Source organism: Molothrus ater, chromosome 20 (genome assembly GCF_012460135.2).
Source record: "Molothrus ater isolate BHLD 08-10-18 breed brown headed cowbird chromosome 20, BPBGC_Mater_1.1, whole genome shotgun sequence".
NCBI lineage: Eukaryota > Metazoa > Chordata > Aves > Passeriformes > Icteridae > Molothrus > Molothrus ater.
This window is the reverse complement of record NC_050497.2, coordinates 5,265,699-5,292,164: the sequence shown is the minus strand read 5'-3', so window position 1 is coordinate 5,292,164 and position 26,466 is coordinate 5,265,699. Positions and strand designations below refer to the sequence as shown.

Below are 26,466 nucleotides of genomic sequence, written 5' to 3'. Positions count from 1 at the left end.
AGCTCATGGAATGGATGGAATGACAGGAGAGAGCCTCCCCCCAGCACCTCAGTTTGGTGTCAGGGGATTTTTGGTTTACAGACCCCTTAAAATCTTCCCAGGAGATGTGTGGATGGTGAGTTCAAGCTCAGGGCCTGGAGAGTTGATGCTCTCCTCTCTGCTTCACCACCCATGGTTTTGTGGTCCCTCTGAGAGGATCCCCTGCATCCACTCTCAGGATGTACATGAGCTTTGTACATGAGCTTTGCCTCAGAGCTGGCATCTCTCCCACTGTATATCTGTAATTCCAGGTGATACATTTATATTTTCAGTGGGTGCAGCATTGGCCCTGTCAAAGCAGAGTCTCAGGGCTGTGTCAGGCACTGGCAGCTCCCTGGCTCAGTAGGATTTTGGGTGTCTCTTTGCAGGTGGGGCTCAGATCCTCCTTTCACCTTGTTTCTTTCTGACAGCAGGGCTGGTGGAAGAAGAGGCACTGCTCCTCCTCCTGCAATGCCAAAACAGTCATTATGAAGCCCTCAAAAATGAGGAAATGGTCAAGATAGAAATGTCAACAAACCTCTCCTAGCTGACCCTATTGGCTGCAGAGGAAGCTCTGTGGTTTTGAGCATTTCTTTGGGTTGGGATCAGGCTTGGTTTTGCCAGCCCCAGACTGAGTGTGCTGCTGTTGCTGAGGGTCATTCCCCCTTGGTGATGCTGGAGAGCTCAGCTCTGGCTCTGTAAATCACTGCTTTGCTTTCAGCATCTTGGCTCAGGCTTGGTCTCAGGCCTGAGCTGTGGGTGAGGTGGGGAGTGCTGCACAGGGAGCCTGAAACCCTTGTGCCTGGCTGCCTCCATCCTTCCCATCACACTTTGAAGGCTTTTGCCTATTTACAGAGGATTTGGGTGTTCTCTGGGACAGGGCTGTTGTCTGTTGTACTTCCCTGAATGACCTGGTATTTATTGTAGAGGTTTCAGAGAATTGGCTTAGGCTTTAAGTTACTGTTTGTTTGTGGTTGCTGGACTTGTGCTGTTTAATGGAAACACTTCCTTTTGGTAGGAGAGCTATTGCTGGAAATAAATACAGGTAATAAATACCTCATGGCCAAGGCAGGAGCTGGGACAGATGGAGCTGCAGTGTCCATCCACAGTGACTCGGGAGAGGGGAAAGAAAAGCTGATGTTCTGCCCTGACTGGAGTCATCCATGTGCTGCAGGGCTTGGGGCTCCAAGCAGAGGTGAGGGGGAGGCAGGTGGGCTCTGCCCCTCTCTCTGTGCAGGGGGGATTTATGCTCTTTAAATTCATGCCATGGCTGCAGGAAGTTTTGGAGTAGAGCTGAGCTGCACCATGCTGGCTGCTCCTCATCCAGCAGATGATACTGGATCTGCTGCAGTCCCCTGTTTCCAGTGATAAGTGATGACTTTCTCCATCCAGGTGTCTTTTTCCATGACGTGTCCTGACCCATATCAGTTCCCTCTTTGAAAGCTTGGCTTCTCCTCCATGGATTTGCCAGCAAATTTTGTCTGGCTGCATTATCTACGACCCAGTTTGGCAGGTGCTGGCTGAGAACAAAGGTGTGAAACAAGTTCTGAATGTGGGAATTTAAGTCCCTCCCTGTGAGCTGGAGGTAAAGGCATCACTGTGCAAAGTACAGCAGGGCAAGGCTGCATTATAAAATAAGGGAATAAAATGTAAGGAACAGGAAACTTCTCTTCCCAGCTCAGATGACATTTTCCTTGCTCTGTCCCAGCAGCTCTCCCTGCTTGCAGCACGTTGTAACTTACAGCTCCTTGTCTGGCAGGAGTTGTGGTAACTCCAAACCAGCCCATAGCACTATGTCATCATAACCTTGAAACAGGACCCAAATGGCAAAACCTGCCCCAAACCAGTTGTGATTACTCATGCTCTGTGCTATCCCTTTCCCCCGCTGGGCTTTCTGCTATGGTAATTCCACTTATTAAGCAAGGAGACAAAACACCTTTATTAAACTTGGAACCAAGCTTGGGAGCAGTGAGAGGAGCAGGACTCGCTGGCTGCAGGCTGTCCAAGAGTTTTCTTCTCTTGTCTCCCTTCCTCTGCATGGCCTTTAAAGTGAGGGAGAAAGGAACAAAGATACTTTGCTGTTTGTGATGAATGAAAGTCTGCATTTCAATATGTTTATTTAGAGTAGAGAAGAATTAGGGATGTGTATTGGGAATGAATCCTGGGATTCGTTGGGGCTTTGCTTCATCTCCAAGCTTGAAAATGCAAAGAGCTGAGACAAACTGGGGTCATAGCTCAGGCTCTGGAAAGCTTCTTTTTGTTAACACTTTCAGTTAGTGTTTATTAACACTGTGGATAAAAGGTGCCTTTGTTAACGGGTCTGTCCCTTTGCTGCTCGACTGGAGGAGCTGAATCTTGAAAGGAACTGCCCTGGGCACCTGCTGGAGTTCTGATGAAAGTTTTCATTCCAGATTTTCACCACAGGCTTAGACATAAAATAGCCTGAAACCCTCCAAAGCAAGTCTTCCTTCTCTTTCTCATTAAAAAAAAAAAAAAAAAAAAAGGTAAAATAAGTTGTAAAAATGCCTCTTGCTGTCTGTGTGCCAAGCCATGAGCAATGAGCCCTTTCCCTGTGTGGAGGGCATTTCATCTCACAGCTGTGTGACCCCCTCCTTGGTCCATCTTCTACCTCTTGTGGGTGTCCAGAGTCTCCCTTGGAGTGCATCTCTCAGCCTGGGGAATGATTAGAACATTTAAAAATCCCTCCTGCATGCTTGGAGAGAAACCTGGGCCTGATGCTTGTGCTGACTCAGAAGGTGAAGACATCCCCAGAGGCTGTGTGTGTGCCCCAGGGCAGGGTGGGGGGCTGTGGCACCCATCCAGGAGCAGCTCCTGCTTCCAGGAGATGCAGAACATCCTCTGCTTGGGGAGGATGCACTTCCAAGCATTTTTACATTGAATTATGGGTTGTGCTGTTGCTGTTGGCATCTCCTTGCTTTTGTTTTGTCTTTCCTCTCGGTGTAAGGGTGCTGTAAATGAGGGAGAAAGGAAGGATAACTTCTGACCACACTGATCCCAGGCTGGGCTGAGCTTTGGTAGCTCTGCCCAAGGTCAGTGAGGCAGAGCTGCAGCTCCCTCCATACACCAGTGAGGACCTGGTTACACCTGGTCTAAAGAAATGGAGTTATGACTTCACAACAAAAAAAGGGCTGCATTTTGCAGTGAGATCAGCCATGTGAGTGTTTGCCACCTCCCTGGGAGCCTCCCAAGAGACCCCAGCCCTGCAGCTTGCACATGATGGGCCTCATGGGGGAGGGAGGCTGTCACTGTCTCACCAGTCCCCTCCCTTCAGCACTGCTGGCAGTGCAGCAGATGTGTCACCACCTACTCTGGGATTTCTGCACTCAGCAGAAAATGGCTTTCCAGCAACCTGGACTTGGCCATTCCCTTTTCTTCTCCCAGGCAGTGTGAGCCATGGCTGGGGATGACAAACCCTGCTCAGCAGCACCCATAGAGCTCTTGCCTTGGCTTTTCTGTGGGTGCTCAGCCCCAGGCTGGCTCTGGAAGGAGGAGCTTGGAGGTCACATCCATTCCTGCCAAAGCTGAAGCTGACCCTGGGAGCATCAGGAGTTGATTGCAGTGACTTGGGAGAGAGGAGGATCTGTTGTATCTGCAGGCAAGGTCTGGAGGGGAGAAGGCTCTGGAAGGCTCTGCATGCCTTGCAGCAATGGGGTTTGGTTTGAAGTAGCTTAATGGTGTCAGGCAAATGTGCAGGCAGGAGGCAGCTGCTGTCTCTGGGCAGATCCATCCCTTGCAGGCTGGACAGAGTCCCTGGGAGCGTGGGGTGGCTGTGCTGCTGCTCCTGCCCCTGCCTGGGATCTGCCAGCAGCAGCAGCAGCAAATGAAAGTTTTGCTTCTCAGCAAACCCAGCTGTTACTCAAACAAAAGGTTTGACCCTGTTCTCCCTGGTCTTGCCCAGAGCAGTCTCTGGGGGCCCTGCTGGGAAGGGTAGGATGTGATCGGGGGTGTTACCCCAGCTCATCTCTGTTTTCTTGCTGGTTATTCACACAGCACAACCTTATAGCCCAAACACAAACACTTGGAAGGACGGTTCCTGCTCGGGGTTTTCTCTGAAGAGCCTTAAATCTCCCATAAATTAACGTGTTCATTCATTAGTTGCAACTCCCCGAAGCACCGAGCAAAGTTTGTGAGTTTAATTACTTTTTGCAGGAATCAGAGCACGCAGAGCCTTCAGCAGATGATTATAGTTCATATTATTCATGCAGCTCTTCATAATCCCTTGCTCTGCTGGGCCATGGTCGATAGAGACTAAAATTGGAATCTGCTCATAAATTCCCAGCCCCATCCTGTGTGAGGTGTCTTGATCATCCAGTGAAAGCATTTTGCTGACAAAACAATTCAGTTTCCTGAGAGGTGCCACGCAAGTGTATCTGTCAGGAGGGAAGGAGCTGCCAGGGCTCTGTGTGCTGTGGGCAGCTGTTTGCCAAAGTCATTTTCACCCTGTTTATCTCTAAACCCGGCATTGGGCTGGCTGTGTCACACACTGGGTGGTAAAAAAATACAGGGATTTTCAAACAGAAACATGGAATATTTATATGGTTGCAGACGTTAGTGGAAATATTAGTGGGGAAAATTTAATCAACTAAAGTAGAACGCCAACAAAACTATTTTTAAATTAATTAAAAGGCTTGGATTCTTTTTCTTATTTTTTTTTAACTGTGGAGGTTTTAATCCTCAAGTATGTATTTGGTCTGTTTGAAGTTACTGTAGTTTCTTGTATCATAAACATTTTAGGGCCACATTCCTCTTTGTGCACAGTCTGCTTCGTAAGAGACCCCGGAGGGTTTGTCTGCCTGTGGAAACTTATTGTTCTATAGGAATGAATAATTCCTCAGCTGCAGCTGTGTAATCCCCCTGCACAGCTTTCCTGCCCTATTACCTGCATCTTAATGACTCCAGGACCCCTCCTGTTTCTCCTTGTCCCATCCATGGGAGCTCCTCAGGTGTTGTGCTCCAGCAGAGCTGTGAGCTGGGGATCTCCCAGTGCAGGAGGAATACTGACTTAATCAGAATCCATATTTTTCTTTTTCTTTTTTTTTCCCCCTGATGTTTACAGTCCTTTATCCTTTAGTCTCCCAAGACAGCTTTACACCTGTGAGTCTGACTTTTGATGCAGCTTTACTGGGGAACGAGCAGGTTCAAAGCTCTCTGCACAGGTTGCTGACTTGTTTAGCATCAAAAAGGAGGAAAAAGCAACAAAATTGCTCTGTGTGGAGGAGCTTTCAGGAACTGCTCAGAAACCACACGCCTGCAGGTTGCATTGCAGGTGCAGGGAAGGCATGGAAACAGGCAGTCCCAGAGTGAGCAGCCTCGGCCTTTGGGGAGGGTCTCAGGGTTCTGGTTTGCTCATGGCTGGGGGGGCAGGAGGGCTGTGAGCTCTGGTGGGGAGTGATCTCCATCCCTTGGGAAAGGCAGGGGCTGACACAGTTGAGGCTGAGCTGGAGTTTGGCTGAAGCCCCAAACCTGTCTGCTCCAGGCTGATAAAAAGTGCTTGTGCAGCTGCTGGTGACCCCAAAGTTGGGACCTTGGCTTTGTGCTGCTTTCCAAGTGATAAGTGAGAGATTTAATCTGATACCATATTCCTCAACAGATGTGTTTAATCTTCTAATGATGTTACAAGTGATGTATATGAATTGAGAAATTGTTGTCTTTTCCCCCTTGTTGACCTGTAAAAGCCTTTTATGGAACAGCACAAGTGACTCGAACACTCTTAACAGCATTAATGTGAAGGAAGTTCTCTTCACCATCAGCACCTGACTCTGCAGAGCCTGGAGCTTGATGGAGGCTGTGAGTGCCCAGAATGTGGTGCACTCAGTAACAAAGTGGATGCAGAATAACAGAAGACAGTCCAGAATAACAGAAGACAGTTCTATGTGTATATAAATTTTTTGGGGGATAGGCAGAGATACTCTTCCTACCACTTTGGCTTTGCATTGTAGCCTGAAGTGAGAGTAAATTACAGGTCTGAGCACTTCAGTGCACCTTCATGATCCAAGAGTTGAGTCTTATTTTGTGCTGAGTGCTGTCTGGATGGGAATGAGTGCTGGGACTTGGCAGAGCTGCTCTCTTTGGGAAGCTGCAGTGCTGCAGCTCCTCTCTGGCCTGTTCTTGCAGGAGCTCTTAGCCCATGGCAGATGTTCCCCAGCTCCCTGGGGGAGAGCTCAGCCAGGCTGTGCCCTCTCAGATCTGCTGCAGCTGTGGGGAAAGATGGAGGCCAAAGCATCCTCGTGCTGGGATAAGAGCTCCTTGCACTGGGATAACAGCTCCTGCACTCAGAGCATCAGTAGCATCCAAATGAGGGGGGATGAAGCTGAACCCAAATTCCAGTCCAGGGCTAGACTGGACCACTCTGACATGGTGCATCAGAGACGTGGAAGAGATGGGCTGGAGCTCAGGGAATTGTTTGACAAGGGCTGGGTAGGATGGGACCTTCCCTTTTAACAGCTGGCTCATGCCTACTGTCACTGTCCCATGCTGGGGCAGCACTGTCCTGACCCTCATCCCTTTGTGGGGGAGGTTTGGCACATCAGTCATTGTACTGAGGGGATGAAATGTCTCTCAGGGGGAAGGGAATGAGAGGCAAGAGGAAAGACAGAGCAGTGGTGCAGCACAGCTGTGCCTTTGGCTGTAATGAGGAGAAATTCCCAGTGCAAAGAGCAGTGCCTAACCCTTTAAGGGGGGTTTGTGTGTTTGGGGGAAGAACTGGAGCAGTGCAAACAAGGAGAAAATAGAACTGCCAGGCTGGCTCAGAGCAAAGCTTCACCCACCCAAGAAAGGCCAGAAGATGATGCCAAGAGAACAGGGCATGATCCTGACTTTTCTGGACAGAGTTCCAGGCCTTTCCCATCAGGATGCTTCCTCCAGATCCCTGTGTTTAACAGCCACCAGTGGACCTGTCCTCTGTGAGCTTTTCCAGTCCTGCTTTGAAGCCATAGGTATTTCTGGCAGCCAGAACATCCCCTGACAATGAGTTCCACAATTTAATTACAAGGGGAAAGGAAATGACTTTGGATAGATTTTTAAACCTGCTGCCTGATCCCTTTATTCCTGTCTTGTCAGGAGTGGTGCCTGCAGAGGGATTGAGAAGGGGAAATGGAAGAGAAGGTAGGGCTTGAATTTGGAAATGAAGTCTGGGGAAGAGGGAAAACTGCTAAATTAATATAAAAACAAAGCCTTTCCAGGGAGGGGATGCTGTTGTGTGCAGTGGTTTAAATCCTTTGGGATATCTGGGGAGTATTTGGGAGCTGAGGTTCTTATTGGGCTGTGTTGGTTTCAGAGCTGCAGGTGCCAAACTGGGGCTGCACCTCTGGCTCCCAAAAACCCAACAGTACCTCCAGGTTAGCAATGATTTTTGGTTTTTTTTCCCCTTCATCTATTCTGGAGAACAGAAAATGTCTGTTTCCTTGGGGATGCTTTTGCAGCAGGACAATAAATAGCATCTGTGGGCCTCCACAGCTTGCTCTTACAGCTGCATGTTCTTATAATCAAAAATGTGCACCTTGGGTTTTCCAGGCTGGCTCCCAGGGAGCAGGTGAGCTCATTCAGGGTCTGCACTGGTTCAGGATGTCCCCAGCTAATGTGGTTTCACAGAGACCTTCGTGCCTTTCACAGTGTTGGCTTCTTTACCCTTTGTAAATATTTCACCTGTTTTCTAAATTATTCATTCATTAAGTGGCTTGGAAAGGAGGGGGAATCGTGCTTATAAAATGTGTGAAAACTTTAAACACTGCAAAGCTCAAAGGATGTGAAAGAAGTAATTTGAGGAAGGACTTTTACATCAGAACAAGCCCTGTTTAAGTACTAGGAGGGGATGGGAGATGAAGGGATGTGGGGTCTGGATGGATCTGGTACAGGCCTGGATGTTGCTGGGATTTGCAGAGTTGAGGTTTGCTTTGGGATGGAATTTGGAGGCTGAGATCTTTATTAGCGGTGGATGGAGGAGCTGGTGTGGAATTTGAGGTGGCCACACTGAGGGGTCTCAGGGCACCCTCAGTCCTGGAGGTTCTTGGTTGTGCCAGTGTTATTTACAGCCATGGTGTGGATCCAATACAACATAAAACATCTATTCTCCAGTTTATTATGGCTTTTGCATACTAAAAATTAATTGATTTTAGACTGGGGCTAACTGAAATGGGATATTAAATCTGTCTCCACACAGCAGTGTGCCCCTTGCTTCCCAAATGAGGAACCTTTCCTTCCACTCCACCTTCCTCCAAGCAACAACCAGTGAGGGTGAAATATTGTTCCAGAATGGAGAGGTGTTTGGTTTTTTTGTTTGAAGGGTAACATGGCAATGGCACACACTTTTATGGTGCCTCTATTCTTGGACCTCAAAACAACCTTATGCTGTTAATTAGTTAAAGCCTGTCAGTCCCCTCACGAGCAAAGGTGGGTTTTATCTGTGGTAACCAAGTGATCTGAGCTGTGCTGTGGTGCTTTGTGGGGAAGGAAGGGAACCTTGGTGGTTTAGCAATGGGGAACAGGAACAGGCAGAGACGAGCAGGGCTTGGAGGCCCTGGGGGAGAGGGGAACACCCGGAGATGGGGAAACTGAGGCAGAGCAAGGATGAGTCAGGATAGCAAACTGGGAAGAGTCAGAGCTTGGGCCAGTGCCTCATCCCTGAGAGGTCCTTGCCCTTGGCTCCCTTGCTCATGGTGTTATCCCCGCCTCAGCACAGCCCTCCAGCCATGACTGTGCAGTCTGCAGTGGGACATCCTGGGGCTCATCCAGCCTCTTCATTCCTTTGCCTTCACAAAAGCTCTCAGTGAGGTATTTTTGAAGGTTATCTTCAAAAGCAAAACATCAGCCTGAGAAAACTGAATAAAGGCTCCTAAAACCCAGGCTCTGGCTAGAAGCCAGGACAGTGTTCCCTAATTTTCCTCTGTAGTGCTCATCCTCTTTGCTGTGTTCCCAGAGCCCGTGGCAGATGTTTGTTATCAGTTCCTGTTCTGGCTCAGGACCGTTCCCACCCTCTGCCACCCGGCTGCTGTGGGGACAACAAAGTGTCCTTTAAATCAGCCCTCAGGTTTTCATAGCCTGCTACATCCTTGTGCAGCCCTTGACCTGGATGGAGCTCAGACTCCAGTGCTGCTGCCTGAATCTCCTCCCCTGCCCAACCACAGAGCTCTGGGGTGTTCTGGGGCTGCATCCATGTGTGAGCAGGGCTGGATGCATTTGGGTTGGGCAGGGACCATGTGGGATGGTCCCACATGGGTCCCACCAAAAAAATGTGTGATGCTGTTCCCCTACCTGGGACTTAGCACACTCTTGGGGTGATTTCACAGCAGACAGGCTCAGCTGCTGTCCCCATCACTAGCAGAACCAGGCTCCCCCAGCCTCCCAAGCAAAAAGTGTTTTGCCAGTGTTATTTTGGATTGTTGCAGCATTTCTCACTCTCCTGGGGCACTGGCATTGCAGTGGTGTCTGTGTTGCTGTTGAATTTGGCAGCTCAGGCAGAGCCTGACCTGAACTGGGGCAATTTTGATGGGCAGGAGTGTTGGATGGAAAACAATGGGTGCTACAAAGTCAGGTTCAAGTTCAAAGTGCTGCCATCCTGCTGGAGCATAAGTGATGGGGCAGAGCTCCATGGTGCTGATTGGGACCATCCTGAAGCACTGCCCCACTCCTGCCCTCTCCATCCAGACATCCCCCTGGAGTGCCAGGATGGTCTCAGTGGCTCTGGCTTTGATGGAGCACAGGGGTGGTCTCCACATGGAGCTGCTCATCCCCCTGTGCAGGACCTGCCCTGTCAGTGCCTCCCATGCCATTAGAATGGACACAATGCTCATTTTCTTTCCTTGATCAAGTCTGGCAGGTCCAGTGGTGCCACATGTTGGGTTCTGAAAGGGAAGTTTGTTTTGATGCATGTTTGACAAACTCCTGAGTGCTTTTGCTCAACAAGTTTTTGTGGTTTCTGCTCTGGTGGGAGAGAGAAACCCGAGTGCCCAAATCAATATGGTTCTGCTTGGATAATTGAGCTGGGAATTTAGTTCATTATGTGAAGTGGCTGTTGAAGTGGATAATTGGATCTTGAGGTGTTTGTCCTATCTGATAGTTTGGATTGAAGAAAATTTAGGTGCAATTTCACAGGTGTATAGGGACAACATGGCTTCTGTGGGGATCCTGTGGTGGAGTAATTAAATAACTCACATTTCTTTGTGTGTCAGAAATGTGGATGAAAAGGAAAAGAGCTTTAAGGCAAGTTTTCTTGGGATGGGGACTTGGCCTCTCCCCTCTCCCTAAAGTGCCCTGAATACTGGCTCTTCTCAGGCAATAACAAACACCAGCAGTTGTGTAAAGCCCCTGATGCTTTATGCACTATTTCTGCAAATAATCCTTGTTTATAATTCAGTCTTGGCAGAAGAAGACTTTAAATTATTAAGGCACTAAATATTTTGCAGTGAAAGAACAGAGATAAAGCTCTTGGCAGAAACAAATTGCCAGGGAGAAGTTGTTCTCTTCAGTGCATTTGGGGCTTTAAAGTATTACAAGAAATAATGTGTGGGGGGACTGGGAATTCACCACTTGATCAAAAGATTTGCTTCTCTCCTAAAAAATCAGCTGTTCAGCAACCCTAGAAATAACAGTGTCCCCAGAGACAACGTTTGGGTCCCCAGAGCCATCTCCTCTCACCACAGGACTGAGGGTGGTCTCGTTTAGGTGGTGGAGGTCTCTTCCTGCTCCAGCTCTACCACAGATTTTAAAGTACAGTTTTCATTCACTGGGTGCTCCCCTGAGGGCAGATTTTTGGGGATTCTGTATCCCTTCCTCAGCAGTGGGAGATGCTGCTGCCAGTGTGTCCTGTCAGAGTTTGTTCTGTGGTAAATCAGGGCTGTTCCAGTGGGGTGGAGTGGAGGCACTTTGAATTAATGACTTTACAACCTGTTGCTGATTTTATCCTGATATTACACACTTATTGCTTGTGAGCTCCTGGAGTCAGAGGGTGGCTAGGTGTGTGTATATACATAAAGACATTGTGTACAGCTACATATAGATAAATTTTAGATAGTTATACCCATAATCTTGTAGCTCTTTGTTGGAGAGATTTCAAGCCTGAGCTGTGGTGTTTCAAGCCCCAGGGTGCTCCCAATGTGGTTGTTGTCCACCATCTCAACATTTTAAAGCAAAAATCATCCTTAAAGTGATGATGGGGGTATGCAGAGGGAGTGGTGATGCCTTGTGATGGTGTTCTCAGGGGTCATAGGATGAGGAAAGAGACAAAAATGTTGACTCCATGTTTCAGAAGGCTGATTTATTATTTTATGATATATATTATATTAAAACTATACTAAAAGAATAGAAGAAAGGATTTCATCAGAAGCTAGCTAAGAATAGAATAGGAATGATAACAAAGGCTTGTGACTGACCGAGACAGTCCAGACAGCTGGGCTGTGATTGGCCATTAATTAGAAATAACCACATGAGACCAATCCCAGATGCACCTGTTGCCTTCCACAGCAGCAGATAACCATTGGTTACATTTTGTTCCTGAGGCCTCTCAGCTTCTCAGGAGAAAAAGTCCTAAGGAAAGGATTTTTCAGAAAATATCATGGCTACAGTGCCCTGGCACAGGGTGCCCAGAGCAGCTGTGGTTGCCGCATCCCTGGAAGTGTCCAAGGCCAGCTTGGACGTGGCTTGGAGCAGCCTGGAAACTGTCCCAGCTCACAGCAGGGAGTTTGGAATGAGATGGGCTTTAAGGCCCCTTCCAACCCAAACCATTCTGCAGTTCTGTGGTTCCATGCCTCTGTTTCTCTTTCCTTGCAGGAGATCTGTGCAACTGCAGCTCTGTGGGCAGCGCCGGATGCAACCTGACGACGGGGCAGTGCCACTGCCTGCCTGGGTACACAGGGCCACGCTGCCACAGCTGTGCCCACGGCTTCTTCCCCCAGCTGGGAGGCCAGCAGTGCCAGCCCTGCAGCTGCAGCCCTGCTGGAGCCACCAGTGAGCAGTGTGACCAGTGAGTAACCCATCGTTCTGCACACAAGGTGTCAGGATTTGGGGTGGTTTGGGTTTTGGGCAAGAGTGGGTCTTGTTGTCTGTGCTGGTGTTTAAAAGGAAAAAAAATAAGCAGGAGGGAAGCTGGTAGTATAAAAATTCATGAAGATTATTCTTCCTCATTCAAGAGCTGAATTATAAAAATATCTGTGGTTGTGGCAAAAGCCCTGGCAGCCCCCAAGGGAGCTGACTTGTGTTTTGGAGTCACATGGAAGCAGAACCTCTCCTAATGCCTTGTGCATCTCTTAGTCCCTGTTGGACTCCTGAGCTGGGAGGGGGGCAGGGGCTGGGGTGGAGCATGGGGGCTGTGGAGGGGTTTCTTTTCCAAAGGGATGGGTTTTTTGCCAGAGGCAGGCACAGCTTTGTGCTCTGCCCTCGCTGAGCACTGGGGTGGAAGCGGTGGCCCGAGAGCAGAGTCAGCTCCTGCCTTGCCTGGTGTTTACAGGCACCAGAGCTGATGCCTGAGCTCTTGTATAATGAATGTGTTCCTCCTCATTTCACCTCACCCACCCTCACATCTTGCCTTGTGAAAGCTGGCACGCAATGATTTTCCAAGCAGGGATCTGTCAGCCATTGGAGGCAGTGCCTGAGCTGGGGGATCTCTGTTCCTGCATGATCACACCCAGAGCAGCCTGACCCACTGGCTCTCCACCTTGTGCTCATGGGGACAGCAAGTTTCAAAGTCTCTGCTTGGAGGAGACCTCAGCAACCACCCTGCAGCAGCTTCCAGCCTTCCCAGGCTCCTGCTGCCTTTTTGTCTTCTAGGGCTGGGTCTGGGCTCAGCGTGTGTTGAACACCTGCAGGTCCCTGCCAGGACAGGGGCTGAGTCAGAGTCAGAATGCTCTGCAGGGACATGCTGCCTGTAATTATTTTATACATTATCTTTTCCCTAACGACCAAACCCTCTGTTGATGTCCTTCCTTTTCGTTTCAGTGCTGCATTTTTCTGCTTGCATAAGCTCTGACAATTCAGATCTTAAAAGTAGCTTTCCAGTTGAGGAAAGTGACCTTCTTACTAAAAGAGGTGATTCTTGAGGGTGGAAAGTATGAAGTTTTATCACCTTTTTTTTTTTAGTGGCTGTTTTAGGTATGGGAAGATGTGCCTGGAAGCACCAGGGTTTGCCACAGAATTGAAAGTGTGATTGTGGTCAGATCTATTGGAAAGGCAAATTGGGCAGAAAGGCAGATGGGGCAGATCTTACCTTTGGGAACTGGGAGAGGAGGGGAAATGCTGATGGAGTAACTGGATTAACTGGAGGGGAGCATTCCTGCCCCAGCTCTGAGTTACTGGGCAGTGGGTGAAGCATGGACATGTCTGGTGTCTCCCCATGTCTCACTGCATGGGGCGAGCCAAGGAACGCCCTTGGGAGCTTCAGGTGAGATGCTCTGAGTTGTGAAGGAGAATGAGGTGGAGTTGGAGCCATCTGTGTGGAGCCAGAAACAGCAGGGACCTCCCCAGCCTCTCCTCAGCACCATTTCACAGCCTGGAGGGATGGGGGAGATGCTCATTCTCAGCCATTTAGAAGAGACAGCACAGGGCAGGACGTGCAGGGAGATTTGGGGAGGGGGGAGGTTGCTAACAGAGATCACTCTGTTTCCCTTCCCGCCTCAGAGGGGTTTGCTGCAGACAGAGATGACCTCTGGGTGTTCAAAAAGAGAAAAATAGGTCAGTTGTCTGTGTTACAGGGCTGGGGGCATCAGAAGGGCTGGTGTGGTGATGTGTGTGGGAAAATGGAGCGGGACACAAAGGGCAGCAGGGCAGGTGCTCCCCCTGCTCCTGCTGTGTCAGAGTGGGCACCAGGGCTGGGCACAGCTCCTGGCTGCAGCTGGCATGGCTGGGGGCAGGCACCAGGGGTGGGGGGATCTGCTCTGATGGGTGGGAGAGCCCATTGCAGGGAAATGGGTGTGTGAATGCAGGAAGGGAGTTTTGGCTCTGGGTGGCTGCTGAGCAGTCCCTGGAGGAGCAGTAGTGTCCCTCAGGCAATCTCTGCTCAGGGATGAGGCACGCAGGCATTGCCCAATACCAGCAACCAGCTACTGGTTTGTTGACATGGAAAATCCTGTCAGTTGTACAATTTATTTATTTATTTAATAAAGCACCAGCCCAGCTCGACTTGCACAAGCGAATTCCTGTGTGAGGCTTCAGAGGAGAGCCATGGCTGTTCCAGTGGGGCTCTGGGTGGAAGAGCAGCAGAGATTTTGGACTCTGACCCTTTTTAAGGGTGGCTGATTGGAGCGGCAGAGTGCCCAAAGGCTGAGCCCTCAGGGCACACAAAGATCCCTCTTAGGTTTCAGTCAGCTCGCCCAGGCTATTGTAAAAGTGCCTTTTAAATAAAGCACCACCATATGATGGTTATTAGTGTTATTCCTCAGCACGCTCTTGGGCTGGCCAGATGGCAACCCAAGTCCCCTGTTTGTTAACCAGACCTCAAATGCAGACCATCAAACAAAAATTAAAAAAAATCCCTTTCCTGAGGCACAGAGTTGATTTTGGGAGTGAACATTGACCTGACATGCTGTCGCTATGAATGGGCTCCATGGCTGCTAATCAAAGGTCTGTTTTGGTGGTGGTTTAAATTTGATTATCTAGGAAGATCCACACAGATCCCCCTGTGGGATGGCAGAGCATTTCTGTGCTCTGGTTTGGGTGGTTTTTTTGTTAGATGAAAAGCTGTGTGTGGCTCAAGCTGAGGGGCTGGATGGAGTCCTGGGCTGCTCAGAGAGGGCTGACACATCTTGGGGAGGGGAGGGGATTGTCCCTGCTGTGGTTAACGCCTAGAAACCTCAGAAAAAAATCACATTTCTTTGGGTTGGATGCAGTGCAGATGCCTGCTAAAGATAGCTGTGGCCTGGAAGTGTTCACAGTCCATGGAGGAAGGGTGGGGAAAGAAGCTGAAGCTTCAAGGGCCATGGTCAAGGTCAGAGTGGTGGAGAATGAGGACGGTGACTCATGTGTGTGCACGGGCTGGGCTGGCAGGGCTGTGTGCCTGCTCTGGGGACAGGGACAAGTGGGGAGGGTGCCTCAGCCCATGGGGGTGTAGCCCCAGCCAAGAGCTGCATCTCTTTGGGAGATGCATCTTTTGGACCCCTTGAGTTGAAGGCTGTGCTGTGTCCTCTGAGGAAAGCAGAACCTGCCAGCCTGGTGGGGGAGTGGAAGTGATCAGTGCTGCTGGAGAAGGTCCCCATGCCCAGGCTGGCCAGGCCACATCTCCCCTGTGGGATGGTCCCTTTTTTCTTTCATGTGAGCAGCACTCTTGTGCCTGAGCTCTCATCTCTGGCTCCCCAAGGCTGAGCAGGGAGCCAGGGCAAAGGCAACAGGAGTGGGCTGGGGTTAATGGTCTCCAGTCCCAGTAGCCAGGGCAGCACTGGGGCTCCTCATGGTGTTTCTGGCCCTCTGCACCCTTTGGCACCCAAAGTGCCACCCAGCTGAGCCAGGGCAGTGTGAGCCAGCACACAGAGCTGGGATGAGCAGGGTGAGGGAAGGAGGTTTGGGTGAGGGAGCCTTTGGTTCTGCAGCCCTCGTGCCCTGGCGTGAGGAGCTGTGCAGGCTCAGCTCTTTAAACGCACCCTGAGATAATTCTCCATGCAAACCTGGCCTCTGGCTGTGGGGTTGGAAGGACCAGGAGTGCAGGCAGCCCCAGCCTGGATGAGGCAGCATCCCCCTCCTGGGGAGCAGGAGATGGCAGATGACTCTGCAGTTTTTGGTTTGTTTATTTTTACCTTGCTGGCAGCACTGCCCATCCCCCTGTGGCACTGCAGACACTGGCCCAGGGCAGCCCAGTGTGACCCAGCTCATCTGCAGGAGGGCTGGCCTGGATTTGCCTCCTTTGAGGTGTTTATCCCAACTTTTCCTAGCCCAGCACTGGGGTGTGAGTGGCTCTTCCTTTCCTGAAGCTGTGGGGGCAGCATGTTTAGCCCACGAGCAGCTGGCCCTGCGTGGGTGCTCCTGTGGGTTTGGGATGTGAGTGAGGAGTGGAGCTGTGAAGCAGAGATGCTGCTATGAGATGCTGCTGCCTGGCAGAAGGGTTCAGACCTCAATTCCCTGTTTCCCTGGCAGGTTTTGCTTTTTAAACTTGTCCTGGTTCTAGGGGAGAGAAGTGATGCAGCAGTACCTGTGCCAGGAAACAAGGGGAGAGCTGTGGCTGCTGGGGGTTTTAGGGATCACAGAATCACAGAATATTCTGGGCTGGAAGGGACCCACAAGGATCATCCAGTCCAACTGCTGACCCTGCACAGACACCCCAACAATCCCACCCTGTGCCTGAGAGTGTTGCCCAAACATTCCTGGAGCTCTGGCAGCCTTGGGGCTGGGATCATTCCCTGGGGAGCCTTTTCCAGCACTCAACACCCTCTGGGGGAGGGACCTTTTCCTGGTATCCAGCCTGAACCTCCCCTGACACATGAACCTCTCCCTTGAGAGAGGTTGAGAACCTCCCTTCCCCTGAACCTCTCCCTTTGCCACATGGTTTACCTAGACCCAGGTTAACCATCCAAGCTGGGTTAGGGTTTTCCCAGTTCCTTCAAAAAGCTCTAAACTAATCATCCACATATGCTGCCACTGTCCCTAGAGCAAACAGATATCTGTTAAACTGGGGTCTGTGGAGCAATCTAAGTTGCTCCCTCTGCCTGTGCCTCAGTTTCCCCACAAGCAGAGGGGCAGTGGGAAGCAGAGCTCCAGCAGACAGCTTGAAGGTGATGTCTGGTCTCCTTTGGTTGCTGTGGGCTGAGACCCTATGCCCAAGGGTGCAGTGCTCTGCTTCTCTGCTGACCCAGCAGCCTTTCCTTATTGCTGCTGCAGAGACAGCCCTGTGATCCCAATTCCTGCATGGCTTGTGCTGCAGGCTGGGCACAAGTCATGTGAGAGAGAGCTCCTGTCACTCATTTCCAGTGGAAAAAAAGGAGAAAAAATGATAACACACATATAAATACCTAAGTGATAATTCAGAGATGCTTTGCCCCCTCGAGGGGACCTCAGGCTATGTGTTCATGTTAAAAGGAGTGAAGGGAGAGTGTCCCTGGCAGCATCTGGGCATGGCTGTCCCCTGCAGCAGGGAGGGCAGTGGCCATCCCTGTGTGCTGCCTTTGTGGTGGGATTCTGTGTGGAGAGGCTGATCTTGTGGCCCCAGCTCGTGGGGATTGGCAAGAGCCTGGACCAAGTGCTTTGTTGAGACCTTTGAATGAGGGCTGGGGGTTCTGGGGGGCCTTGGGAAGCTGGGCAGGGAGAGCCACACACTGGGATTGTGGAGCTGGTGGGATGTGGGAAGGAGCAAAGAGACTGTGGGGGGCAGCCTGGTGTGGCACAGTGTGGACACACCTTGAACCTCATGTGAGGCAGGATTGGGTGGGGTTTTTGCAGTGGTCAGGAAATGTAGGTCCATTGAGATTCAAGGTTTTTGTGGAGCTTCACCAGCCTGCAGGGCTGCTGGCCATCCCAGACCCCAGAGGTTATTTGGGGGAAGTGATGGAGTTGTTGTTTTGCATAGATAAAGTCTTCATTTTCTGTCTGCAGAGTGTCATCACACTTCTGAAATGTCTCTCTTCTGCGTGGGATCCCTTTCCATCCTGCTGTATTTCAGCAATCCAGTAAACCACATCAGGCACTGCTCCCCTTTGGAGATGTGACCTTGGGAGCTGAAATCCTCAAGGACTTGTGCTTTAAACCCCCCCCAAAACCAGACAAACCCCCTTTTTCTCTTTAAAAAGACTGCTCTCCCTTTTATAGATTGGATGAGCACAACTGGTGGCTCATTATCCCCAGTAATGCCTTGTCAGCATCACTCTGCAGAGAACAGATCGTGTTTTGTAGCGGAAATTATTACATGTGGACGTCAGAAAAGCAGAAGAATACCCTGTTAAAGCCTATTTTTCTGCATGGTTTAATTATCTAAATCTCTCCCCTATTCCAGCCTCTCACATCCTTTATATCTGATTAGCTCTCCTCCTTCTCTCTCCCCCCACAGGAAGGTAAAGGCACCTGAACCCATTTTTATTCAGTTGCAGGCAGGAATGGGAAATGAGTGAGTGACTGGACACAGCAGCAGGGAAAGGTGGATTGTTATCATCTCCCCTATGGTAATTATGGCTTCTCAGAAATCCTGTTATTTTGTGGATTTTCGAGCAGGCTTTGCCATTCCTGTGTTGCCTGTTGCAAACTTTGCTGCTCTGGCAAGCACTGACTGCCCTCAAAAAGAAATATGGGCTCAACTTTTTAAGCCTTTGTGGCTAAATTCTGGTTGAGAGGTGGTGCCCAGGCACTGCTTGTACCCTGAGCCTTCTGCTGTCTGAGCAGAGGCACCAGCAGAGGTCTGGGGGATGGAGGGACCCCTTTGGGCACAGTGGGTGTTCAGTGGAGACCACCCCAACTCCCTGGCACCCCACTGATGTGTCCTCCTCTGCACTGAGGCTCCCTGGCCCATCCCTGCACATGATCCTCTGGGAATCCAGCACCCACCAGCTGAGGCTGAGACTTTGCTGTGAGTGAGGAACTCATGGAACTGTGCAGGATCCCATCCAGCCTCCCTCTCCAGGCTCAGTGTGGACTTTCCATTGCCCCCCTCCCCTCCTTCAAGGGCACCTCACCTGGAGGGGACAGCCCAGCCTGGAGATTCCTGGCTTTGCAGAGCCCAGCCTGGAGATTCCTGGTTTTCCACAGCCCTGCCTGGAGATTCCCAGCTTTCTACAACTCTGGCTGGAGATTCCTGGCTTTCCAGAGCCCTGGCTGGAGATTCTCAGCTTTCCACAGGCCTGCCTGGGGATTCTCAGCTTTCCACAGGCCTGCCTGGGGATTCTCAGCTTTCCACAGGCCTGGCTGGGGATTCCCAGCTTTGCAGAGCCCTGCCTGGAGATTCCTGGCTTTCCAGAGCCCTGGCTGGAGATTCCTGGCTTTCCCTGGCTGCTGGGGAGCTGGGGCTGTGGAGGCGGCGGTGGCCAGACAAGGTGGCCCTTTGACATTCACAGAGTGGCCTTTCAGAGCTGTGAAGTGTTGAAGTGTCCCTGCTCCTGCCCTACAAAGCAGCTGCCCTGCCCCAGCACGGAGTGAGGAATGTGGCACACAATGGGCCAGTGTTGGCCCCCATAAAGCTCTGCTTCTTGTGCCCTCCACAAAGGGGCTCAGAGCGAGTGGCTGCTGCAGGGCTTGGCCCTGGCCCCACTGACTCTCCCACAGAGCCACCTCAGCCACCAGCAGCTTTGGGTTGAGCTGAGGAGTGGGGAGGAGAAACCCAGTGTGGGGCTTTTTTCCTGCTCTCCCCTTCCCCATGTGCTGATATTCACTGATATTCTGACTGACAGAAAAGTCAGCAGGTGGGTTGGGAGGGTGCTGGGTATCCTCAGGATGAGAGGATGTGGCCTCAAGCTGTGCCAGGTTGGACATCAGAAGGATTTTTTCATGGAGAGTGTTGTGAAGCATTGGGAGGGCTGCCCAGGGAGGTGTCCCCATCCTGAAGGTGTTCAGCAGGTTGGACATGGCACTCAGTGCTCTGGTGATGATCAGAGGTGGGGCTCAGTGATTGTGGAGGCCTTTTTCACCTGAGTGATTCTGAGTGTTAACAGCATTGCTTTCCCACCAAAGTGTCTTGGAGCATTTAGCTTTTTCACATTGCCCAGGAAGGTGTAAGAGAGATTTATGCCCTGGCTGCTGTCAGACACCACAGAAAATCAGCACTAAAGGAGCCTGGCTTGCTGGAGGAACACACCATTTTTGGAGACATTTTTTCTGAATCCTCCTAACCTTGCACAGAATCCTTTTGTCTTATCCCATCAAAGTGTGACAAAGCCTTTTCATGGGGTTTGTTTTAAAGATGCTCATGGTTCAACACGATTTCCCTCATTCCCACAGCACCTGCTGTGAGCTGTGGCTGTTCCAGGGACACCCCGTGCCCTGCTGGGACAGCTGAGGGACATTGCTGTCCCTGGGGCTTCCCCAGGGGACAGGTGAAGCTGGAGGTGCCACCTGGAGATGGCCAGGAAGGGCTGGCATAGCCCTCACTTCCCTCTTTCTTAGGGCAGTGTGGCCCTGCCCAGCTCTCCTGGGGAGATGCTGGTCTGGGCAGGGTGGGGGTGTGCTCTGGGCTTCAAGGGGAAAACAATAAATGCATTTGGAAAAACTCTTGTTGTAGGTTTTGCATGGCATGCCCTGGTGTGAGACCCATGGGAGCTCCCTCCTTCTCTGCCTCTGCCCCAGAATCTGACCAATCTCACATCTTTTGAAAATCAAGGCACAAGGGCTTGGTGCTGTGCTGTTTTGGCTGGGTCTGACATGGCCAGGGAGTCCCTGGGCTCTGACTGGGGCTTTTCTGGTGTCTGGGAATATATTCAAAATTAATTTCTCCATTGCTCCTCCTTGGGGGGAAAAAAGAAGAAAAGGAAGAAGAGGAATGATTGGAGCTTGGTGAGGGTTTTCTGTTAGACCATGAACTGTGCACAGCTTGTCTCCCAACAGCCCCTAAGGCCATGGTCCTTCATCCTCCCATCCATCTTGTGCCTGTCATGTCCCTGCTAAAATCAAGATGTTTCTGTGGAGGAGGAGTGGAGACCCCTTGCAGATGTGGCTGCACATTGTGCTCTGTCTCAGATCACAGCCACTTTAATGCTTTTTTTCCCCTTGTGGTGAGGCCTTGAGTTCCTGTGCAAAGTGAGGGCATTGCCCAGCTCCCAAGCCCAGCCCCTCACTGTGTCCTTCCCCAGCCACCAGACCTGGCAGGAAATCATCTGCAGGATGCTCTGTGTTCCCTGTTCTCTGTGCCCTGCTCCTGAGACACCTGCAGGTGAATCAAAGCTGCCTGCAGTCCTCTTTGCCAGTGCCCAGGGGAGGGCTCTGTGTCTCTGGTGTGTCCCCTTGACTTCTGTACCTGTAAAGCTGCAGTCCTGGCTAAAATCACCGCTCAGGGAACATTTGGTTGCCACCAGTGGCACAAATCCCTTGGCAAGTGATGGGATCCTGTGGCTCTTTCCCCTTGAGAGGAGTGCAAGGGAGCTGTGGGGACTGGAAATGAGACATAATTTGGGGTGTAGGCTGTCCCCTGCCCCAGTATTTTATTTACACTGCCCTGCCCCGTGGCTGTGGGAATGCTGCTGCCTGGGGTGGCTGTGTCCTAGTCCAGCCCCAGGCTGTCTCCTGAGGCAGAACAGGGACCCTGAGGGTGCTCAGCTGAACCAGCTCCTGCCTTGGGGGGGTCCCAAACCTGGCATGTGGCCCTTGTCCCCAGAGGGTCACATCATTCCATGCTGGATCCAAGCCTTGGATGGGGCTGTCCCTGACCAGCAGTCACTGCCTGCTCCTTTGGCCAGTGCCTCATGTGCTGGTGATGGTTTTAATCAGTAGGAAACATCTGTAAAGTTGATGGATGATGTGATGGTGATACACACCACCTACACGGTCCCCAGAGTGAGCGTATTCATAAAAATCTGGTCGAAACCAATGCTGGCAGGAGACTTTGATTGCTGGAAGCGTGGTTTTATCCCAACAGATGTTTGTATCAATTCTTTGTGAGAGCTGAGTGTTGGCTGGCTTCAGAGGGGTTAATCATCCTCTGAAGTGGAGTTGAGTAATTGATGTTGCTGCATCAAAACGTTTCCCTCTTCCCATCCCCCTCATTCTCCCCACTTCTCCCCAAAAAGAAATTCTTGGCTGATACTCAAAATCCAGTTCAGTTCTCACTGTGCAAGTATTAAACTGTGGGTCTTTTCTTTCAAATTTCTGGATTTTTATGGGTACAATTGGTCTGTTAACAGGATTTTTTTTTTTGGTGGTTTCAATGCATTTATATCATTGACCTTTGCTTTAAAAAGTGTCTGACAGACTTTGCTGGGCTGGAGCTATAAAAAGGAGTGTTGTAAGGGGGCTTTATTCTGTGGAAGCAATGACCACAGGCAAAGCTTTATATTTGCTGAGTGATTTAATTCTTGCACATGCAGGACTTGGCTCTGTGCCATGTGTAACATGTTGAGAAAAGGTCTGTTCAAGAGGCATTCAAACCAAACTTTCCAAACAGTCTTTTATTTTTTTTCCTTCTTTTTTAAGCTTTCTTTCCTGTTATTTCTAAGCTAACAAGTAAAATCAAGGGACCGTGCCCCAAAATCCTGAATTGAGCTCCAGCAGGGTCATTGGGGAAATAAAGCTCCTTGAAAGCAATGAAATGGGAGTCTGTGTGGAAGCAGGGAGGAAGAGGAGGGTGTCATTGAGAAAAAGGCTGGGTCAGGGACACGAGGGAGTCAAACAGAGCTCTCTGAACTCCAGGAGGAAGCCAGGGAGGCTGAAGATGATGCAGCTCAAATCCTTGATCCTACAAAACCCTCTCATATGCTGCATCCCCAAGAGATGTGTTTTCAGGCTCAACATCAGATCTTCCTCCCCACAGCACTTGCTTTTCCCTGCCTGTCCCTGCCCTCTTACAGGAATAGCAGTAGCAGTCAGGAGCAAATCATAAAAAGCTGCTTTTTGTTTGCGCTTATTTTAAACACTGTGACAACGTTTGGATTAATGTTGGGTCTTGTGAAAAGCTCTTTAAAAGTCAAACATTCTGAGCTGCTTACCAGCCAAACATACTGAGCTGCTTACCAGCATGCCTTTGAATTTTGCATCTGCCTGCTGCACTTCTAGATAATGGCCTGGAGAGCAAGGAAACATCATATTTCTTTCTTCTTCTTGTAATCAGGCCATTAAATATCCTTGAGATTTCAGATTCTGCAGGTATTTAATTGTGTAGCCCCTTGGGCTGAGGTCCATATTTTGGTGAGTAGTTCCTTTTCCTTTGGCAAACAAACAAACAAACAAACAACAGAAATACTGAATTATGCTAATTTCTAACAGAAGCAATGTCTTGACCAAAACATCTTGATCTACAGCATTTTAGTTAAAAACAACACATCAGCAGTGCATCAAACATCTATTAGTTTTAATCAGCAGATTTTTCTGGAGGCTTTTAGGAGCAAATTGTGCCTTGCTCAGTCTTTCCAGGAGCAGAGGGAGAACAATGGATGAGCTTTGTGCAGGCACAGTGAGCCCTGAAATGCTGACTTGAAAAGGTGTTCCAAAGGTGTTTGAATGGGGTGGAGGTTACACAGGGGAGAGCTCAGAGGGTGATGCAGCATGGAAGGGCTGTCTGTGGGTCTGTCTGTCTGTATCACCCCCTCTGCAGATAAATCCATCACCTGGAGGGGACCAATGCTGTTTATTTGGGTTGCTGTGGTGGTTCCCTGCAGCAGGCAGGGCTGGGGTTCCTGCAGGTGCCCCCAGGGATGTGCAGAGGCACTGGGTGCTCTCTGTCCCTTGGCTTGGCTGTTCCCAGTGCCCAGGTGGGATGAGGCATCTCCAGCAGTGTTTGTGCCCAGGGCTGGATGGGAAGGAGCATTTATCCATTCCTGGGATTCCTCTGAGAGTTGAGCTAAATGCTGCCAGTGTATGAAGTCTGTTATGAAAGCAAAGCACTGGAAGCCTCTGTGTGGAGAGAGTAGCAGAGAAAGCCAAAGGAATGAGGGTAACCTTTGCTTTTTATAGCTCCTGGTATTTGTTTGCTCATGGCAGCCACCAGCAATGCCCTCTGTGTTCACAGTGCAGAGCTCCACCCTCCCTGCAGTCACACTGTGCCCAAGTAAACAGCTCCTGTCTGGGTCAGCTGGAGTGGAAGCCTCTCCTGGGGAGGGGAGAACCCTCTCTTGTCTCTCCCTGGCTTTACTGGGTAGGATTCAGCTGGAGAGAGGGGTCCATGGAGATGGGGAAGGATAAATGGGATGGTGGAGGAGAAGAGGAGGGAGTGCAGGTGGCTGACACCTGCCCTGGCTGGAGCCAAGCAGGACACATGAGCTGCTGCCCCAGCTCCCAGGGGAGCCAGCAGAGCAGCTGCTGAGCAGGGAATTGTCTGCTCACACGAAAATCTGGGAGGTGCTGCTCAGCACTGGTGTGGAGGGGGGAGGATGAACCAGGTGGGTGCTCTGGGATGGGTCAGGCAGTGACCATGGATGTGCCTCAGAACCCAGGGCTGTGCAGGTGTAGCAGGGACTCCAGAGGGGCTGTGGGAGCATCTGCTGGGGCTGATGCAAGGGAGTGGCTCTGGGCCAAGGCTTTCTGGAATGAGCAATGATTTCTGGTGCCCAGCTGGAAATTGCTGTCAGGGCAACTGGCTTGGCAGACACTCGTCCTTTCTTGAAGTCCCCATCACTTTTTGGAAATGGTTGCCCCTGGGTTTCATGTCCTGCTTCCAGCAGAAAGGAATACAGGGAGTGCAGAACCCTGCCTGAAGGTTTGTACTTTGCATGCCTCCCAGCACAGCCAGATCTCACTGTTTGTTTTTCCCCCTGCAGCTCTGGGAAGTGCCAGTGCAAAGCTGGAGTCACGGGCCTGAAGTGTGACCGCTGCAGTGAGGGCTTCTACAGGTTCAACGAGAGCTGGTGTGAGCCCTGCCAGTGCAACAACCTCTCCCACACCTGCAACAGCTCCACAGGTGATGATGGCCTCTTGTCCTTCACCTGCCCCCTCTGCCTCTGCTTTTTCTCTTCTCATTCAGCACACTCTGCTCTTGTCCCCTTCATCTACATCTTTTTGCCTTGCACACCCAAAATCTTTACCTTAAAGCTGAAATGGAAATGCAGGGTTGGGGTTGGTCTCCTTTGAAGGAAGGCAGTAAAGGCTGTGTGCTTTAGCCCAGAGCCCTAACTCAGCAGCCTGTATCCAAAACTGGGGCTCTATTGTTCTCTGCACTTACACAAACACACAACATGGGCTTTTAAAGACCTTTTGTTTAGCTGCTGTTTACCTGGAAACATACCCTGGGCTGGCACTGACGTAAGGGGACTTGCTGCCACAGATAACAGGATTAGAGCTGCTAAAAACTGCCAGCATCTAATTAATACTGCCCACTTCTTATAAATTGGCCTTGTTCATTTTCCCTGATTATTTCTTTGACTGTCTCTCACTCAGATGTTGATGGAGTGCAAATGTCGAGGCAGCTGTGCTTGAACAGCTTATGGGAGAGCAGGGGGAGCCTGATTGCTTTGTAATCTCACCTGGGAGGAGAGATCCTGGAGGAGCAGTTCTGGGACTGCCTGCACAACCCCACTTCAGCCACAGCACTCACTTCAAATTCCAAATTCTCCTCAAAACCTCCAGGCTGAAAGGCAGTTCTGTAATACTTGTCCAGGAGCTTAGAAAGGGATAATAATTAAAAGTAATGTTGCAGAATTTGCTGGCAGAGAGGCAGAGCTCATGAAATCAGGTATTTCTGGGCAATTTGTGCCCGTCTGTTCCCTCATGGGCTGTGTGTTTGCAGCAGAGGAATGCCCAGGTTCCCTCATGGGCTGTGTGTTTGCAGCAGAGGAATGCCCTGGTCCGTGGGCACTGGGTCTGCATTCCCTGGGGGTGAATTCCTGCGTTCCCTTGAGCATGAATTACTGCATTCACTCTATGCTGAACTCTGTGTGCTTATGTCCTACCAGTGCTGAGGGATACAAGGCTGTCACTAAAGCTGTGCACACATCAGCTGTCTCACTGATTTGGAGCTGGGTGTGTGGGTTTTGTGAAGGAGGAGGATAATCTGCTCTTCCTTTTTGTTCCCTCAGTGTTCCTCCTGCTCTTGATTTATCAAAGAAAACCCAGCACAGACCTTGCTCCTGGGATGGGGCTGCTCTTTCTGCTGGGATTGCCCAGTGCTGCCCACAGCATTGCAATGAAAACCCCTCATTTTGTTTAATGACCTCTTGTTGATTTGACAGAAACTTTTTGCTGCTGTGGCTGAGGGAACCAAACAAAACCAGAACAGAGAACGAAGTTGATTAAAAGTTAGATCAGATGCCTGCTCTAGAGACTGCACTCTGTGTGACCTCCCCAGCTTTACATCAATTCTGTGTAGCCTTTGTCCAATTTTCAAAGTTTTTTCCCATTCATGCTATACTTTGGGCTCCCTCTGCTGGCTCTGCAGCCAGCTCCTGCTTGGCATCGCTCTGGCCAGGAGGAATATTTGAAATTACTGGGCATAAATAAATAACTTGGGCAGCAGGAGCTCCCCAGCTGACAGCACTTCCTCTGCCACGACCCTTGTACTCCAGGGTGGGTCTGTGCACTGAGGTGGGCTGGTGCTCCCCACTGGGGTCCTGTGGGGTCTGATCCTTCCTGAGGGCATTATCAAGATGAGAAGTGCTATTAATTATTAAGGATCTCCACAGTGATACCTGATTGCATGCCTGTGCATGCTCTGCCTGGCTGAGCAGCTGCTGACTCAGGGAAACACAGCCATTTGCAGGGCTGCTGGAGATGGATGTGGGTGATTTCTGCTGATGGGAAAGACATTGGTGCTGAAATGACCGAGGCAGCACAGGTGTGATTCCAGATTTATGCCCCTGTTAGAGCCTGGGGAGCACTGTCCAAGGCAGCCTTGCTGTGACCAGGCAGATGAACTTCCCTGTCCAAGACATCCATCCCACTGAAACAGCTGATCCAGGT

General features: G+C 50.5%; 1 protein-coding gene across 1 annotated transcript in view; it reads left to right on the top strand.

Annotated features, from left to right (window-relative positions):
- Positions 1–26,466, top strand: part of MEGF9 (multiple EGF like domains 9) — a 48,287-nt gene that overhangs the window by 11,038 nt on the left and 10,783 nt on the right. The window contains exons 2-3 of the mRNA XM_036394216.2: positions 11,803–11,995; positions 24,333–24,472. Coding sequence (XP_036250109.2) covers positions 11,803–11,995; positions 24,333–24,472 — 333 coding nt within the window. The remainder of the gene's footprint in view (positions 1–11,802; positions 11,996–24,332; positions 24,473–26,466) is intronic.